The sequence below is a fragment of the Neolamprologus brichardi genome, chromosome 23, assembly GCF_056152115.1.
Source record: "Neolamprologus brichardi isolate AB-2024 chromosome 23, ASM5615211v1, whole genome shotgun sequence".
NCBI lineage: Eukaryota > Metazoa > Chordata > Actinopteri > Cichliformes > Cichlidae > Neolamprologus > Neolamprologus brichardi.
In genome coordinates this window covers 5,547,001-5,564,877 of record NC_142125.1, presented here as the reverse complement: position 1 = coordinate 5,564,877, position 17,877 = coordinate 5,547,001, and the positions used below count along the sequence as shown (strand labels likewise).

At 41.0% G+C, this 17,877-nt stretch overlaps 1 protein-coding gene across 1 annotated transcript; it reads left to right on the top strand.

Moving 5' to 3' along the window:
* The first annotated feature begins 1,318 nt into the window (after positions 1-1,318).
* Positions 1,319-17,432, top strand: cilp2 (cartilage intermediate layer protein 2). The gene is made up of 10 exons (XM_006800390.3): positions 1,319-1,472; positions 7,767-7,844; positions 9,220-9,489; positions 9,660-9,842; positions 10,405-10,560; positions 10,660-10,977; positions 11,390-11,498; positions 11,842-11,999; positions 13,931-16,359; positions 16,451-17,432. Exons 1-9 carry the CDS (start codon positions 1,409-1,411, stop codon positions 16,336-16,338), a joined length of 3,744 nt encoding a protein of 1,247 aa, XP_006800453.2. The 5' UTR covers positions 1,319-1,408; the 3' UTR covers positions 16,339-16,359; positions 16,451-17,432.
* The last annotated feature ends 445 nt before the right edge of the window (positions 17,433-17,877 follow it).

Genomic DNA, 17,877 nt, shown 5'->3' with positions numbered 1-17,877 from the left:
TTTGCCAGGGAGCTAAGGGTGAAGGTGGGTGGCTGGTGCAGTTAGGAGGTTCAGGAAACACTGGTGCTTTCTTTAGGAGTGCATTGTATTTTGTATCATTTTAACAGGAAACTCTTAATGTGAAAAGTAACTGATAATAAGATTAGCAGTAAAAGCACATTTTTTCTAGGTTTCAGAATTGAACCTAAACATAAATCTCATTACTTTTCAGCCAATTAACTGAACTTAGCTTTAGTCCTTATCAAGATGCAGACAGAGACTCTGGAGACTTTTTAACACCTTTGTAAAAGTTTTTTACCCAGTGGGATGTTTAAACAGTTCAGCCTAATTAGTGTATTTAATTTCCACTGCTTTTACGAGGATCTTTACTAAATACAACACTTCACATCCTGTAAACGAGCCCAAGTACATTGCACCTCATAAGCATGTCTCGTGTCTGCGCTCTGAGGACTTTCCTGAATGGCGTGCCATATGACGCCACTTCCACTATTTGGCAGTGCATCACCCAGCAATCAGCAACTGCTAAAGAGTTACAAAACTGAACCAGAAGTTGAACCCGAGGGAGAGCAGCATCTGGCACCGTCCCGTGTCTGCTGCTAAGACAAAGGTAACACAGATCGGGAGGGGGGCCAGCGAAGGACATGACAATTTGCAGAAGATGATTATAACCGTCATCTCTTATTTATAAACACAGTCTTGAATAATTATTGCAAATCACAAGGAAATGGATTGTGTCAGCTAGACGTTCATATTTTAAATGCCTTTTAAAAAAAGCAAGAGAAAAAAATAAAAATAGATTTTTCAATCATCCGGAATTAAAGTTCTAAAATTCTTTGCTTGACAAGACACACGTAGAAACTAGAATAGAGATTTAAAGATGGAAACACGCACGTGAAGCCACACACCTGTTGTGTTGCTAAATATATATTCGCTGGTGCGATAGGGTGGAGGGGGGGTTACAAATCAATGTAACTCTTGAGTTAAACAAATGCAAGTGATGCTTTAAATAAGCCACAAATAGTGAATAAAAGCTAAGAAGAACAGGAAAAGCACCCTCTTACTTTCAGTAACCACAGGCACATGGACACATTTGCCTTCTCTTTCCCTGTGTGTGTGTGTGCTCCTTCCCCTCTCTTCCCCCACCATACCCTTACCTTTTTTTGGACCATGATACGGGGGACCCAGATGTTGCATTTCACTGGCCAATGGTGAGGAGAGAGGGGCTGGATTGGTGTGCAGTCCCGATGCCCCTTCTTTTAAAAACGGCTGAGCTCCTGTCTCCAGCTCAGCAACTCAACTCACACGAAGGAGCAGAGTCTGTCCAAACAGCAGCCTCAATCACACCTGAGGACCTGAAGTAGCTACGCTGAATTAGTTCGTATCGATGCTGTAGAGAATCGCCAGCACAATGTTGGGATTAAATAAAGTGGCGCTGCTGCTGTCTTTCCTGGCCTCGGTGGCTCTGAGCCAAGGTAGGTGAAGATTGATGATAATATATTATTATCATGTCAGAATGACACAATCCCAAGAAATTGTTGTAACTACAGATTTGCCAACGAAATGATGCTCGTGAAACTGCAAATGTTGAAAATGAACCTTGAGCAATTTTCAGTTCTCTTGTCATAATCACACAAGAAAGAGGGCCAGTTTATGAGTATTAACACATGTGCCGCACAACTGACAGTAACCGTAGAGTTTCCCAAGTTGACGGCATGTCCCTAAGGATGTCAGAGCGGGATTTTGAAAGAATTTAGACAAATGTCTGAAGATGAGCTCATATGATAAGAGTAGTGCATGATTAGTGTCTGTGTACTTGGATTACTTACGTTGTTGGGACATTAATCTGTGTTTAAAGTCAGCCTACTTCCTTCTGGGGATGTGAAGTCATAAAGTCCGTATTGTAAATCACAAAAATGTTGAGAAAGAAGATGTGGTTTGAGGTTAGGTTTAGGAAAGTAGAAATACTTTTTATGGGTATATTAAGTCTCTGGCAATGTTAAACTAAGTCAAAGTAACATCCTTTGAAGCGATGGAAACGTGCGATAAGACTGCCTTATTACCTCTTTATGTTGAAATCTCGACTCTAAAGCCATAAGCATGTTTCTCCAGCACTTTTAATAACACAAAGGAAATGGATGGAGATGGAGTGGGATGTTAAGGAGAAGAGGTCGTGAAAACTGTCCCTGCAGTGTCGTTTAATCACAAAACAACAACAATTTCGTGATTATGAAAACCCTAGCGCAGTAGCTGCCACTATCAGCAAATGGAAGGCCTGCTTTATGTAAATTGTGTCCAGCTTTGATTACTTGACCAAGATCCAGTTTGAAATTACAGCTTTTTTTTGCACTATTTTTCTAACGTAGCTCCCGGTTTTTAATGCTGGTTAAGTGTTGGTTATCTGCAGACATTAGCACAACACAGTTTCTTCCAGATGAGATTAGAAGTTCTTCCCAGCAAACTTCACTCTTATCGTCCACTGAAAGTTTGCCATTCTTCCTGAATGACAGCAGCAGCAGCACTTTTTCCAGAGCTGTCACTTTCTGTTCGCCTTACAGCTGCTTCACATTAGGTTTTTCTCTCTTTTTTCCAAACTGAAGGAGCTGGCAGTTCATAAAAGCAAACGAGTGTGAATACACCTTAATAGTCTCCATGTCTTGTTGGGCTCTGAAGCCTCTGAACTGTAAATGTCTTTGTGCCATTCACTGATGAGCATATATCAAACGATTAGAGACCAGTGACAGTGTATGTATAAATGGTGATTCATGCTGACTCTGACTGAACAGAACACTCCAACCTTAAAAAGGATCGTAAAAGTTGAACGCCTCATGCCACGCTCCTTTTAGCAGTACATCCACATCTTGCAGTAAGGTGGTGCATTTTTGTCCTTATTTCACCCTCTAACATTGGGAGCAGTCCCTAAAGATATAAACGCAGTCACCTTGGAAACAAGGTGCAATAATCACAAACCCAGTGGCCCGCTTTTCCACCTGCTTGGTTTGTGCTCGGCTTAATGACAAAATGGAATAAAAAAGAGGAATAGGAGAACAGGTAAAATGACTTTACTGCCCTCTTTTTTTTCCACCGTCACACTGGCCAGCATTTCACTCTTTCCTTTTCACTTTTGATGACCAGTTCAGCCCTCATAACTGCATTCAATCCACTGCTAAAGTAACAACTGTGTGTCTCCATCTGTCTGCTCGTCTTCATCTGCTCGCCTTTTGTTTCTAATCTGTCTCCCTCAGGTATTTCCCCACAAATACTTTCTCGCTTCTATCTCTCCCTCAATCACACTCCCTCCTCCACCTACTTCTCCCTGTCCTACTCCATCAAACATTCTCTCCTCGCCTTGTTTCTCAGTCACCCTCTCCGCACACCTTAGAGCTTAGAGGTTTACAAGCTGTTTTTCTATTTAAAGTTGGCAGCTGCTGCTGAATGCCCAACTTAGAGGGGAAAACAGTGGTATTACCACCTTTGGGTGTAAATCTTTCTCTTCTTGTCTCTCCTCTCCTCTTCTCTCCTCTTCTTTTCTCTTCTCTTCTCTTCTCTCCTCGTCTCTTCTCTTCTCTGCATAATTTTCAGGCAAAGCCAAAATAGTTGGTGAGTAGCTGGAGGGCTGTTAGTCAGATGGAGGGGTAGTTCTCCAGATGCTGACCACTGTCTGCTATAAAGCACAGAGCTGTCTGGCCAGCTGACTTTAATGACTGACACAGAGATTACATAGGATCAAACGAAAAGGCGCAAACTCCCATTAGTGACACGCTGCAAGCCACAACCACGTCTTTCAGTGCTTTTCTTTTCTACTCATGTGTACAGACACAAGAAGAGATGCCAAGAAATTATTTGTCGCAGGAGTAATCAGCTGCTTTACAGTTTCAGCTTCTGGCTCAGTACCTGTGCACAGGTGGAGAAGTTCAACCTCCAGATATTTTTTTCTTGAGAAATTCAACACCGACAAACGTTTTTTTAATAGTATCGAGGAAACAATGCGGTGTTCCACAAATATCTTCCTTTAAATACACAAATCATCTGTTATACTTTTGTAAATCCTTAAAATCATGTGGTTGGTTTCCACCATTAGTTAATGTCACGGACAAAACTGCCGATTTTAAGGAGCTACAGATGTTTATAAGTTTTGAGAGGCGTTTGGGAAGAAGAAGAAGAAGAAACTTTGGGGTAAAGAGAGAGAGATAGGCACTGAGAGAAAGAGCAGACTTTTCTGAAACCACACACACCTCAGCTAAGGAGCTAGCCAAACGCATAAACAACTTCCAGATGACATGGCAAACGGATCATCACATACACAGGCCCCCACACACAATGCATACACAGTTCATGGATGGAATGCCTCTGTTTTTAACAGAGGACTCCTGCGGCAGCTGCTGTCACACACACACTCCTGAGCCCGAGCACGAGCGACATCAACAAATAAAGCATAACCCCATTCTTCGAGCGAGCTTTGCTTTGTCTAGTAGGTTATGTAACACGAGGAAGCAAGCTGGTGTTTTCACATCTTCTCCTTCTTGTAGGGATCTGGAATATTATAAATAAACAGGATCCAGACCTTTTGCTTAAGCCTCATCTGTCTGCCAGCCTGCATCTGGCACAACCATACCTCCCTAATATGAGTGAAATCGCATTGGGTGCAACTTCATAAGGTCCTCCATTTTTCTCCACAGTTCCACTCTTCAGCAGCTTTTTTATTAGATTTTGGCTAAGGTAGAAATTTCTCACTCAGAAAGTGAAGGAGAGCAAGGCTGTCTTTCACAAAGGCACCAGGGCTTATTAATAGTAGATTTGCCTTTGTGCAGCCAGGCTGTAAGCGAACCAGCTGTATTTCAGAATGAACCACTGTGACGTAAATCATTGAACCCAAAGCTAGTTCTCTAAAATAAGACTTGCAGTTGTCACAACAGACCTATGGTGGATAAAGAGGACAATGAATGCAGCAATCCAGTAGCTATGTTTCAGACATATAAGTGACATTGCTTGGTATTCAGGAACTTACCGTGTTGCTATATGTGGAAAAGGATGCAGATCTGTTCGAACGCACCAGCACAGCTATCTTGTTACCTTGTCCAAGGTTTGTCCAAGGTTTATGAGGGTCACAGTGAGCATGGCTAAAACTGCTGGCGCTTGAATGTAAACACATTTCATTTTGAAATGACTGACGTAGTTGTTTCTAACGGGACAGCCTCACGTTTCCACCAAACCGCATCTATTTCCTAAACTTGCGATCTAAACAAAGCTAAACCACAACATGTCACGTCATAAAAGAAGTTTATTGTTCAGCGGTGATTTGACAAGCGCCAAATGGGCCGTTAAATCAGAAAATCAGAAGCAACATACACAACGTTTGGGTTGTGTAACAGCAGCTGCAAAAAGTCAAAGCGTAAAGACATTTCTGTTCACAAAAAAACCCATGAACAAGGTATAGTGCACCAGTCAGTCCCTTTAGGGTGTATTTTCCTAAAGCTTAAAAAGGAAATAATAAGTTCTAACTTTACTTGCCTCTTGATGAGGTAAATTCGCTCACATACCAGCCGCATGAAGCAGTGCCCCCATAAAATCCCCTAGCATTTAAAATTCATAATGTGTTAACATGTCCCTCAGAAGCACAATAAGCTTTGAGTGCGCTGTGGGAGCCAAGCCACTTCATCCCAGCCATTACTAAGGTCACTACCCCAACGTTTGCCTTCTTCTGTAGCTAATCTGGGTTTCCTCTGTCTGCTTTCTAAAACCATTAGTCACCCTATAACCCACCGAATTGTTTGCCATTTCATTTTCATCATTATCAGACATCTTGAAATGATAATCCTGCGGTTCTGCTGTGAATTCCCTTTGCTCTGGTGTGAAAAGGAAAGAAAAATGTTATGTAACAGGAGCCGAAATAGTGTTTTGGAACTTCTTGGAAATAACGTGCGCTTCAGGATGGGGAGCATTATTAATTAGCCACAGGAGTTTTAATTCATTTTTAATAAAAGAAAGAAAAGGCTTCTTTGTGCACACAGACAGGCATAAAAAAATAAACAAAAAAAATCCCCTCTTGCCCCTGCGGGCGGTCTATCCTTGAAGCTTGGGTCCTGTAGCAGAGGCCTGGGAGCTTGAAGGCCCTGCGCAGTATCTTAGTTGTTCCCAGGACAGAGATCTCTGATGTTGTTTCTGGGATGTGTTGATGATTTGTGAACATCATTGTCACTGAGAAAAACTGTGCTTTACCTGCTCGGGAGACAAAAAAAAATTGTGAAAAAACTATTTGAACTGATTTACTAAACTAAATGTGCAGGACGAGCCACATCTGCTCACCAGATCAGTATGAAAGCATTTGCTTCTGTTTATAAGTCATTCCAGGGTATCAGAGAGACAAAGCTGATCTGGAAAAATATCAATGGTTTTTAAAGCCAAGGGCATAAAAAAAACCCAACAACCATGAAGGTCAGCTGACTGTCTACGTTACCTTAAAATGAGAAGTTGATGTGTGTCCTGCTGAACTGTTATCCTTCTTTTGGTAAATCTATCAAAAGCCATCAGGGCTTTAAAAGAAATGTGCTGGCATGAAACAAAAGACTTGAAGTGAGCCGTAAAACCAGCGGGGACTGGGATCGATACCGGTCTCTGTGCTGGGCGTCTCTGCTCGTAAACTCAGCAGCGTCTCTCCCACAGTTCTAAGCGCTTGCACATATTACACACGCGCACACTGAAGCGACATAAGCCACTTTTTGTTTCGGTCACAGACTGACATTTATTTTTTCCGCATGGCCACATTTCACATTTCTTCCCAGAGTTTTTTAGCGAAAGGAGAAATGTCAAGCAAACAACTGACGCTTTTCAAAACATAAAAAAAATTGTGCCGCAGGAAAATGAATCATTGCACATCAAAGCATGCGTGAAAATGTACGGTGCATGCTTAATAAATCAAAGGGGAAAAAATTACACGAATGCCAGCTTTAATATTGTTCTTTTTCTAAAAAGTTAGTATTTGCTCACTTCTTACATCTACTGCTGTGTGTATGAACACACGCGCTTAAAAGAAGATGATGTAAGACTTATTTAGTGATATATTGTGTTCAATACATATTTTACAGTCATATGTCCTTCAAATAAAACCAATTGGCATGAAATTGCTGCATGTGTTTGAGTAAGAGAAAGAGGTGAACAGAAAGCTTCTGCACAGATGACTGCAGGTTCAGATTTTCTCAACTGAAGGTTCATTAACATCCTCAACAGTGGGTGCTTATTGATGGATCAAGAGGAGAAGGGAGGACAGAGGAGGGCAAGAAGGACTGAAGAATGAGAAGATGCATGACAAAGATTTCTGGGGGAGATTAGAGAGGGATTAGAGAGTGCCGCTGCTGAAGAGCAGCTATGATAAAAGAGAAGACAGAGAGGATGGAAAGGGGAAAGATAGGAAAAAAGAAGAGTGATGGATAGATGAAATCTTACATCGGAGAGAAAGAAAAGGGAATAAATCTTCAGTTTGTTGTTATTTAAGCAGAAAGTCTCCTTGCCTCGAAGAAAGAGCAAAACGTGCACGTGTCCATACAAAATCGGAGTAAATCTCAGCAGCTGTTCAAAACGCACACACATTGAAAACTTGATTTTATCAATAGTGTAATTTAAGCAAGCACAAGTATAGATATTTTCAAAAAGGTAACACACTCTCATCTCCAGCACATGACTTCTAGAATTTCTTTTCTTTCTTCTTAAAGTTTCTCAAGGACGAAAAGTGTAAGCTCGGTCTATAACCAGCTGTTTTCTTGTGTACGCAGAATCCCTGAGAACTGAGAGTCATTCAGACAAGAGACGGAGAGTGGCCTTCAACATGTACGCTGACTCACAGACAACAGGTACTGGCGGGAGATTGAGAGCTAATTCTTTGGCAAACATTTTCAAACCGCGAGAGTTTAAATATCAGCTGAAAGCAAAAGTGCAGGCAGATTCCAGCCAGTATTATAAAACTATCAGTACGCTCGTTATTGCTATTTGACTTGCTGATTTAGCAGCCGTACTAATGGCTGTGACTAAACCTTTAAAGACTCAAGGTAAATCCTTTAGCGCCCAATAAAGATGTTACCTCAGAGATTTTATTCCTTTGCAGACTCATAACTCAGAAAACTTTAAACTCCAAGGCATGAGGCCCGGACATAATTTTAGACCCAGTGTGTTTTGTCTTCGTATGGTGTCCATTGCTTTTAAGAACACATCTGTTCGGAAATAATAGAAAAAAGATGCTCCTTTTAACTTCGTCTCAGTCATCCAGCGATGCTGTCTAGACATCCTTGGCTACAGTAGTAATAATAGTTAATTACAAAAATACTTAATTACAGATACTTTTATCAATGGAATAATAGAAGCAAATAAAGACAGGGCTCAAGTCTCGACCCAAAGCTAAATAAAAATCACTCCGTGCACCATAATAATTTCTGTTTGTTTCCCTAACAGCCTGTTGTTATGGAAACTGTGTTTCTGATCAGTGAAGTAAAACAAAGAGTGGGAGTTTTTTAAACTATAATTACTTATGTGGATGAGGTTATCTTGCAGCTCATATGACAGGTTTTGAGCAGTTATTAAGAACAGATAGACGTGTAACACTAAAAGACCTTTCTGTACAAAAGATGTATGACTAAGCTGCTTTCTAATCATTCACTGTTAGCATAGCTGGGAGGATCGTTTGCCTCAGTCAGCTTTCCGTGATGTGAACAGCTTTAAACCACAACATTAATACAATTAGGAGCATTTCAATAAACAACTTTTTTTTTTAACTATACAGAAACAGCTGTCTGTAACACATAATCAATTCTTGGTGGACATTATTGTTTGGGAGTAAAGCAGTGCTTTACTTTAAAAGGAAAACAATCTATCACATGTGGCTAATGGGTTCCTTTTATTTGTAATTCCTCGTGTTTCTCAGTAGGAAATTGTTCAGGTTTCAGAACATGCCACAGATGGAAAACTAAACAGAATGCCTCATGACTCAAGCCAGGGGGCATGGAAAGATCCTCAACAATACAAAGCTCCCTGGAGTATATGAAGTCAGTTTCAGATGATAGTTGCAGACCCCTGAAAGCTTGTAACCCATCCCTGCTGTGCAAGTCTTTCTTAATTCTTAACAGTGTCCCCCCATGTAAAACTAGCTCCAACCTCCACACCACAATTATTATTATTTTTCTAATGTTCTATCTTTGTGGTTTTTATCCACGTCTTCCCTTCATGTGCCTCCAGGCGTGACTGAATGGACATCTTGGTTCAACATTGACCATCCTGGGGGAAATGGAGACTATGAGCGCCTGGAGGCAATTCGTTTCTATTACAGAGAGAGAGTTTGTGCACGGCCTACAGCCATGGAGGCTCGTACTACAGACTGGGTGGAAGCGGCAGAAACTGGGGAAGTGGTTCATTCAAGTCTGGAGAAGGGATTCTGGTGCATCAACAAGGAACAGCCACATGGTCGCGTTTGTTCTAACTACCACGTTCGCTTCCAGTGCCCCCCAGGTAGAGCCGATTACAGCAGCCCAGGGCTGCGGAAGCTTTTTCTTCACAGAAATGAATATTTAGCCAAAACACTACAAAAACTAAACAAATATTAAACATTGTAAACATTGGTGCATAGCTACATCTTTCGAGATTAAAATGTCCATCTGTTCTCTGTAATATGTTTTTAGTGCAAAGCTATTGGACTGAGTGGAGTGAGTGGGGCCCCTGTTCAACCACAGTTTGTAATGACGTGGGTGTCCAAGTCCGCCGGAGGAAATGTGTGAGCGCACAGCCCATGCCTCTGCTGTTGGTGCCAGCATGTCAGGGGCACCATTCAGAGAGAAGAGAGTGCACCACCCCACCATGTACAGGTAACAGCCAAAAATCAATCACCACCAAATTTCGGACAGGACCCTAATCTAGTGTAGAGAATATGGTCTTTGAACTACACATAAACTATTTTAATCAACAACGTGATTCATAATGTCCCTTTTTATTGGTGAATTCCCCAAAACATTCCTTTTAAACCATTCAGTACACTGTAAAAAAAATTCTGTAGAAAAACGGAAAATGTCCTGGTAATTTTCTGCCAGTACATTTTCTGTTTTTTTACGGAAGTTTGACGGACTTTTTTGTAAATGATAAAACGGAAAATTCTGTAGATTTATAGTATACTCTCTGTACTATTTACGGACATTTTCCTTCAGCTATAAAAGCTATAAAATGGAAAATTCAGTTTATTCACAGTATATTTTCTGTATTATTAACTGATATTTTCCGTTAATAGCAGCAGTCTTATTGATTGAAGCTGTTTCAGTAAAGTTCTAAATGCAGCTAAATCCTTTAGAAATCCTATAGCGCAGCACAGGGGAGTTAACAATCCATTTGATAGAATGATTCACTGAAACTCCCTTCTGTTGTGTCTTTTTGTAGCTAAATGGAGTCCATGGGGTCCCTGGGGGTCATGTTCAGTGACCTGTGGTGGAGGTCGCAGGATTAAGAGAAGGACTTGCGTAAGGACTTCAGCGACAGTGCAGTGTGTGGGACGGCCTGTTGAAATCCAGAAATGTGGAAAGACTCCATGCCCAGGTATGCAAAGCCACACTGCATTTAGCTGTAGTGAGGCATTTCTTTACTTTGGTGTCTTGATCAGTATCTGCTAACATTTCAACGCTTTCTTTACAAAAGCCAAATGCCAGTATGTGTGCACTGAAGGACATCCCAGTGAAGACTGCAGTCACTGCGTGTGCAAAGGCCACATCCTACATGGTGATATCCACAGTGTGACTGGTGTCCCTGTGGCAGGAGCCTTTGTGTCACTAGCCAGCCATCCCAAGGTCATCCGTGCCCGTACAGACGCTATGGGTCACTTTAAGCTCCCAGGAATCTGCTCTTCCAGCCCAACTTTAATCACCATCAGGAAGGAGAAATTTGCCCCCATCACTGTGTCCACTTCCAGTAACACCACAGGCATGTCCTGGGTCCGGGCTATTCTTAGATCAGCTGGTAAGTGCAGATAAATGAAAGAAAAGTGATTACATATTTTTGGATTGTTCTTAAAATAGGTATTATTACAAGACTAGCATTATTATTATTCCACATAGTCTACGAATCCTTCAATCATATTCTCAGACGACTGAAAACAGGAAATTGACAGCTCTACAACATAAACAGTTTGGACTATTGTGAGACTTTACATAGCCCTGAGCAGTGACTTGGTTGCATGGAGACCAAATAAAAATAGACTTGAGCTGCTTTCGAAAAGGCAATTCCCTCAACAATCATTTTTCATAAGCTCAGAGACCGACGGGTGAATAAAGTGTAATATTTGAATTTTATGAGCTCTCTATGACCTGCGGCACCATTCACAACAATCAGAGTAAAGTCTTGATGATTTGCTCCTTTCTGCTTTCCACAGAAAAGCCGCACATTGTGAAGCACCCGGAGGATAAAGTGCGTTACGAGGGAGGACGGGTGCTGCTGTGCTGCAAGGCAGCAGGATCACCAACACCTGACAAATACTACTGGTGAGATGAACATCATTGTTGGCACACTCTCATAGAATAACACTCAAAAAATAGCTACAGTCCTTCCTACACTTATGAAATGTATCGTTTTTAAGTTATAAAACTAAAACATAAGCTCTATAAGCTAAAGTCATCGGATAAATCTTCCTATGAAAGTCATTGCACAGTCATTGTTAGCATAAATCATCAAAATAAGTATAACTGGTGGCATATTTGCTAACATTTTAGATATAATTTTAAATATAATTGATTAAAGTTCAATAAACATTCCACAATAATGTAAAAAAGTAAAGTGAGGAACGAATCACTCTCTCTGTTTCCTTCTTTGTGTCTGTTTATCAAGGTATCACAATGGGACTCTGCTGGACAGGAAGATATACAAGTATGAAGAGGAGCTTGTACTGCGAAATCTGAAGCCAGAGCAGTCGGGACAGTATTACTGTAAAGCCAGCAGCCCTGCAGGAAGCATCAAGTCCTCCCCCGCCTTCCTTACTGTAATTGGTATGTGTAGCACCAAACAAGAATGGCAGAAACAAAGAAACCACTTCCTCTGCCAGAGCTAATGCCCCATTTAGTTTTTTGTAAGTGAAGATACTGATCTGGATTGGCACCAATAAGTTTTTTCCCTTGCCTATGCACCACCTCCGCACCAAGTTTATGAAATGCAGACTAGTAGTATGTATGTAGTCCTGCTAAGAGAATGATAGATATGTGACCCTTGGAAAAAGTTATATAGTGTATTTACAGCACTGAATACCAGTGTTTTTTTCTGTTTCAAGGTTGTTCTTTAAGTAAAAATAGTTCTGGTAAAATGTAATTAATCTTCATCAGACTGAGAAGAAATAATTTGCTATGATGATAGAAAGCGGCAGACAGGGATTATAGCTCGGGATGGCTACCACCCCAGTGCATTTGACAATGACGTATTTAGTCAACGTCTTGCACTGGTTCAAGTATAACCACTGACAAAAAGCAAACAACCGCAACTCTACTGTATAAAGAGCAGCTGCCTCAGAGATTGAATACACAGTTAAAGAGGAATGTCAGTGCTGAGCTCAAACCAAGTCATCCATGAGCCATGTCTACGCATTAAGAGGAATCAAACAAAACCACAGTGGCTTACAACTGAAAGAGAGGAGAAAGTCAGTTAATAAACTATCTTTCATTAAAAAAAACCGACATGGGAAAATGAAAAATATCAGTCTTACGATCTGGCAGAGCCTGGAGGAATAGGTTTTTATTGTGTTTACATTGGTTGAAACTACAGCTTTCTAAACAGGGATTCTTTATTGTGTGAGAGGGCTCTGGACTCTGTAAAACCTCAAACCCAATTTTTCCAGAACACCCAGTGTTGAGATGAAACCCAAGATTGTCAATAAATTATGTTTCTTTTCTCTCTCAGACTCAGACAAGTATGTCTTTCCACATCCATGTGGGAGAACCCCACATACACAGCTTATAGTCTCCAGGTGCTTGTTAGTTAAGACACAGATTAACAAACAGGCTTTTCATGGAACAGTGCTAAAGCAATCAATTCTAGGCAACAGACAAATCCCTGTACTCCAAAAGTCATTATGGCTGGAGAGACTTTATGTGTGCAGAACAACACCTGCACCTCAGAGCGGGATGATAAACATGCCTTCATCCCAATAGTTTCTTTTCCCCTTGCACATAATGCAGAAGTTTAATTTGAATAACACAATATGTTTACAACTGTTCAGGAGGTTATATGTTAAATAATTCATGATCAAAGGAAACTTGCAAAGCAATACAGCAATCTACAAATCAAACTGCTTCATGTGTTTGCAGTTATTGACTTATGTGGGAGATGGTGAGCTTGACAGGGATACTTAACTACAAACAACCATGATATCCTGCATAATAATTCTGCAGCCAGTGGGTTGTTGAACAATTGGTCATTCCTTCCAGCTCCCAGTTGGATGGTTGGTGAAGAAACTTTTTCTTAAGCTTGAAGTCTAATTACCATTTTATGCATATTTCACAATCCAACCTGGCCACTTAAATGCACTTTCAGGTCATGCAGACCTTGGGCGTTTGTGTTTACTGTGTTTATAATGTGAGCATCCACGTGTGAAAAATAAAGGTATAAATATGTTTTATATATTCCACCAGCAAGTTCTAACTATTCACTATACCTGTTCCACATTATGCTTATGAATCAATATGCAATTACCCTCAAACCAGCAATTTTATTTTAATGCTAGATTGTATATTTGACAAACTTTCAAGAGCAGATACAGCAAAGCAAATAGAACATGAACAGGCCTGTTTTTAATATATTAACTCTGCATTTACTTCCAAAACACCATCAAAGTTACATTACACAGCAGTCAACTTAAAATTTATGGCAATATTTCTTTCATGATGATGAAAGAACACAAGCTTAATGTCATTTATTGTCTATTTCACAGACAAAGGAGCACCAGCATGCAATTCTACCCCTGAAACACATCTCATCAGGCTACCCACAGACTGTGTTCAACCCGGGACTGACTCCAAGTACTACAATGCTGGCCGCTGTCCTCACAACAAATGTGCTGGTTCCTTAGATTTTGATATGGGCTGCAGAGATGGAGGTGGATTCTGTTGTGGTGTTAAAAATATGGAAAGCAGAATTATTGACTGTGGTAGCTACAGCCTCCCCATCCGTGCTGTGATACAGTGCAGTTGTCAGAAGTGTGTGCAGCCAACTGTGCTGGTTCGAGGTCGAGTAGTCACAGCTGACAATAATGAGCCTCTGCGTTTTGGGCACATCTACATTGGTAAAGAGAGAATGGGTACCACTGGATACCAAGGAGGCTTCACATTAAGAATCACCCCTGACACACAGAGATTAGTTGTAAATTTTGTTGATCCTAGTCAAAAGTTTATTGACACGCCCAAGGTGTTCATCTTTGACAAGAAAAGTGGATCTATTTACCACGATGTGAAAGTGATGAGAAAACAAACACCAATTGATATCAATGCAGGAGAGACTAATTTTATTAACCTTGGAGAAATTAAAGATGAAGACCCCATAGGGCAGTTGGTTATTCCTCCTAATTCTTTTCATAAGGACAATGGAGAAATCTACGAAGGAACTGTCAAAGCCAGTGTCACATTCATTGACCCAAGAAACATCACTACTGCAGCAGCTGCCCCCGGCGACCTTAACTTTGTGGATGATGAAGGTGACATGCTTCCTTTAAGGACCTATGGCATGTTCTCTGTAGACTTCAGAGATGACTCCAACAAGGAGGTACTTGGAGCTGGCGCTGTCCAAGTCCTCCTTGACACACAGCACGTCAAAATGCAAGAACACATTCCCCAGATGAAACTGTGGTCTTTAAATCCCGACACAGGAGTCTGGGAAGAGGAGAGCGACTTTTCTTACAGCACAACAACTACTGGTGGTCATGGAAGGAGCAAGCGCGAGGAGCGCACATTCCTCATAGGCAACATGGAAATCAGAGAACGCAGACTTTTCAATTTAGACGTACCTGAAAATAGACGCTGCTATGTCAAAGTTCGTGCCTACATGAGTGACAAGTTCCTACCTACTGAACAGCTGGAGGGTATTGTGATTAGCTTGATAAACTTGGAGCCCAAGCCTGGTTATTCTTCTAATCCCAGGGCATGGGGCCGCTTTGACAGTGTCATAACAGGACCTAATGGGGCCTGTTTACCAGCTTTCTGTGATGCCCAGAAGCCTGATGCTTACACAGCTTATGTCACAGCAATGCTGGGTGGGGAGGAACTAGAGGCAGCTCCTTCCTCCCCAAAGATGAATCCAAACATCATTGGAGTCTCTCAGCCCTATCTAGATAAAATAGACTACCAGCGTTCAGACCATGATGATCCAGCATTAAAGAAAACTGCCTTCAAAATCAATTTGGCAAAGCCTAACCAAAACAATTTTGATGAGACCAATGGGCCAATATATCCATATCAGAATTTAATAGCTTGTGAAAATGCCCCTGTTGATGCTAATCATTTCAGGTTTTTTAGAGTAGAAAAGGACAAGTATGAATACAACGTTGTTCCCTTTGAGGAGAATGATTTGACAACCTGGACAGGAGATTACCTGTCCTGGTGGCCTAACCCCCAAGAGTTTAGAGCATGCTTCATCAAGATCAAAATTCTTGGACAGAAAGAAGTCATGGTCAGGTCAAGGAATCTGGGAGGAACACACCGAGAGACAAAGGGCCAGCTTTATGGAATTAGAGACATTCGCAGCACTCGGGATATGCGGGAGTCCAATACCTCAGCAGCATGTTTAGAGTTCAAATGCAGTGGCATGTTATTTGACCAAGCTGAGGTGGACCGGTCCCTCATATCAATCCTTCCACAAGGTAACTGCCGCAGGATCAACACCAACAACCTCCTACAAGAGTATCTCATTAAACATCCACCAGTGGCTCAAAACAACGAGTCTCATGCCTTCACCATGTTAGCACCCGTTGACCCTTTGGGACACAACTATGGTATCTACACAGTCACAGACCAGAACCCTAGAGTGGCCAAAGAGATCGCTATTGGGCGCTGCTTCGATGGCACCTCAGATGGTTTCTCCAGAGAGATGAAGTCAGACTCTGGAGTTGCACTTACCTTCAGTTGTCCAGAGAGGAAAATCAACAGGGAAAGCCTTTTCCAGCGTCTGCAGACCAACCCAGCTCAAACTTTGTCTCAGATGGCGAGGGACATGAGAGAGTTAGATGGTCTGCAGATGAGGAGATCATCCACCCAGGTAGTTGCTTATCCTTCAGAGCAACGGGGTAGGACCCAGAATCGCAGAGTCACCTCAACCACCAGAAGAAGAGTATCTACACGCATTCAGTAATGCCAACAGAAGTGATAAAAAGTAGGTTGAAATAATATAATTTGATCAGTGTTTACACTAGCAATCACATCAAAATGATATATCTATAATAATCTTTTCTTTATATTGTTAGGTCTTCAGTTGAGAGTCATATGATGGCATCAGAGTGTGAATCCCCCCATTACTATGAAAATCACAAACCCGAGACAGACATCAATTTAGAAAACTCATTAGGTCTGACGTTTAATTGAAGAATTTGGTATATTAATTTCTCCCAACCACGGTAAAAGACAAGTATCATTTGTTTTTATGTAACTTGGTGACCGGCTTTTATTGACTTTGCTCTCATTTTATGAATGAATACACTAAATTGAGGGTTGAAATTGGAACTTTTATAGAGCTAATCTGTGGCATTCCACTTCCATAGTGGGTGTTTTTGCTGACATATTTCGATGCTTGACCCAAAACCAGAAATTTAAAAACTATAAATACTATGGTAGACCCCAAACACTTGGTAATTGGCCATAGCTTTCCACTGAACTCATGCTTTTCCTCAAGTTCGGAGAGAAACCAACGTGAGGTCCTTGTTGTCTGAAGCAGACACTGAGCCCTTATTATACAAACTCAGAAACTCTCCATGAAGTGGAGGAACATGCAAAAGAGACAGTGGGGTGAAGCATGCCACCCAGTGAACAGAGAATCTTTTCAGCCATGCTTCTCAGTGTTTTTCATTAGTGTACCATATTGCCAACTGTGATTCAGACAGACGTTCTTCCACACTTACTTAAAATGTGGAAGACTGAGGTTGTCGTCATGACAAGCAAGGACCTTACTCTAGACTGGCACTTCAAAATAAAGATAATTGTTTTTGGAAGCATGACATAATTTCCTTCCCCCCCTCTGCACATTCCACATTAGAACATCACCAAACAAAGTGTTACTTATAGTAATCTATTCCTCAATACTTTCATTCTCACCAAGAAGCTCTTTCAGGGTCTAAATGAACTTTGTTTTTGTTCTAGGGCAAAGTGTTTATGAGCTGCCTTTATATCTTGAAGTGCAATAAATATCATTAAACTTGAGAATGAATAAAATTCAGCATGTTTCAAACTATAACAGTTCATGAAAAGTGCTGCTGGTGAATTAAATACGTTTTTCATGTTGCATGTTGTGTGGCTAAGGTATTTGTACCTTGCACAAGAATCTTGTTGTTGATTTAGTTGTGTGATTTTCAGCGAATAACTGAAGTTGTGTTGTGCAACTCTTTGACTCTCTGAGTCACTGGTTTTTTTCCATTCTTTGTAGCATGAATCTGCTGATTTTACAATAATCTTTTTGGCTTCAGTTTGCAATCTTGTTAGTAGGACAAAAAACTCCACTGCCATTTCTTAATTAACAAAACATGATTTCTTAAGCATGAGAATTCAGAAGAAACACAGCTTGTGTTTGCAAGTCAGGTTTTTATTGAGCTATGTAAAAGTATGAGTAGCAATACAAATAAATGTAGACTATAACGCCATATGGATATGGAAATAGACACATGAATTGACTATTTGGCTA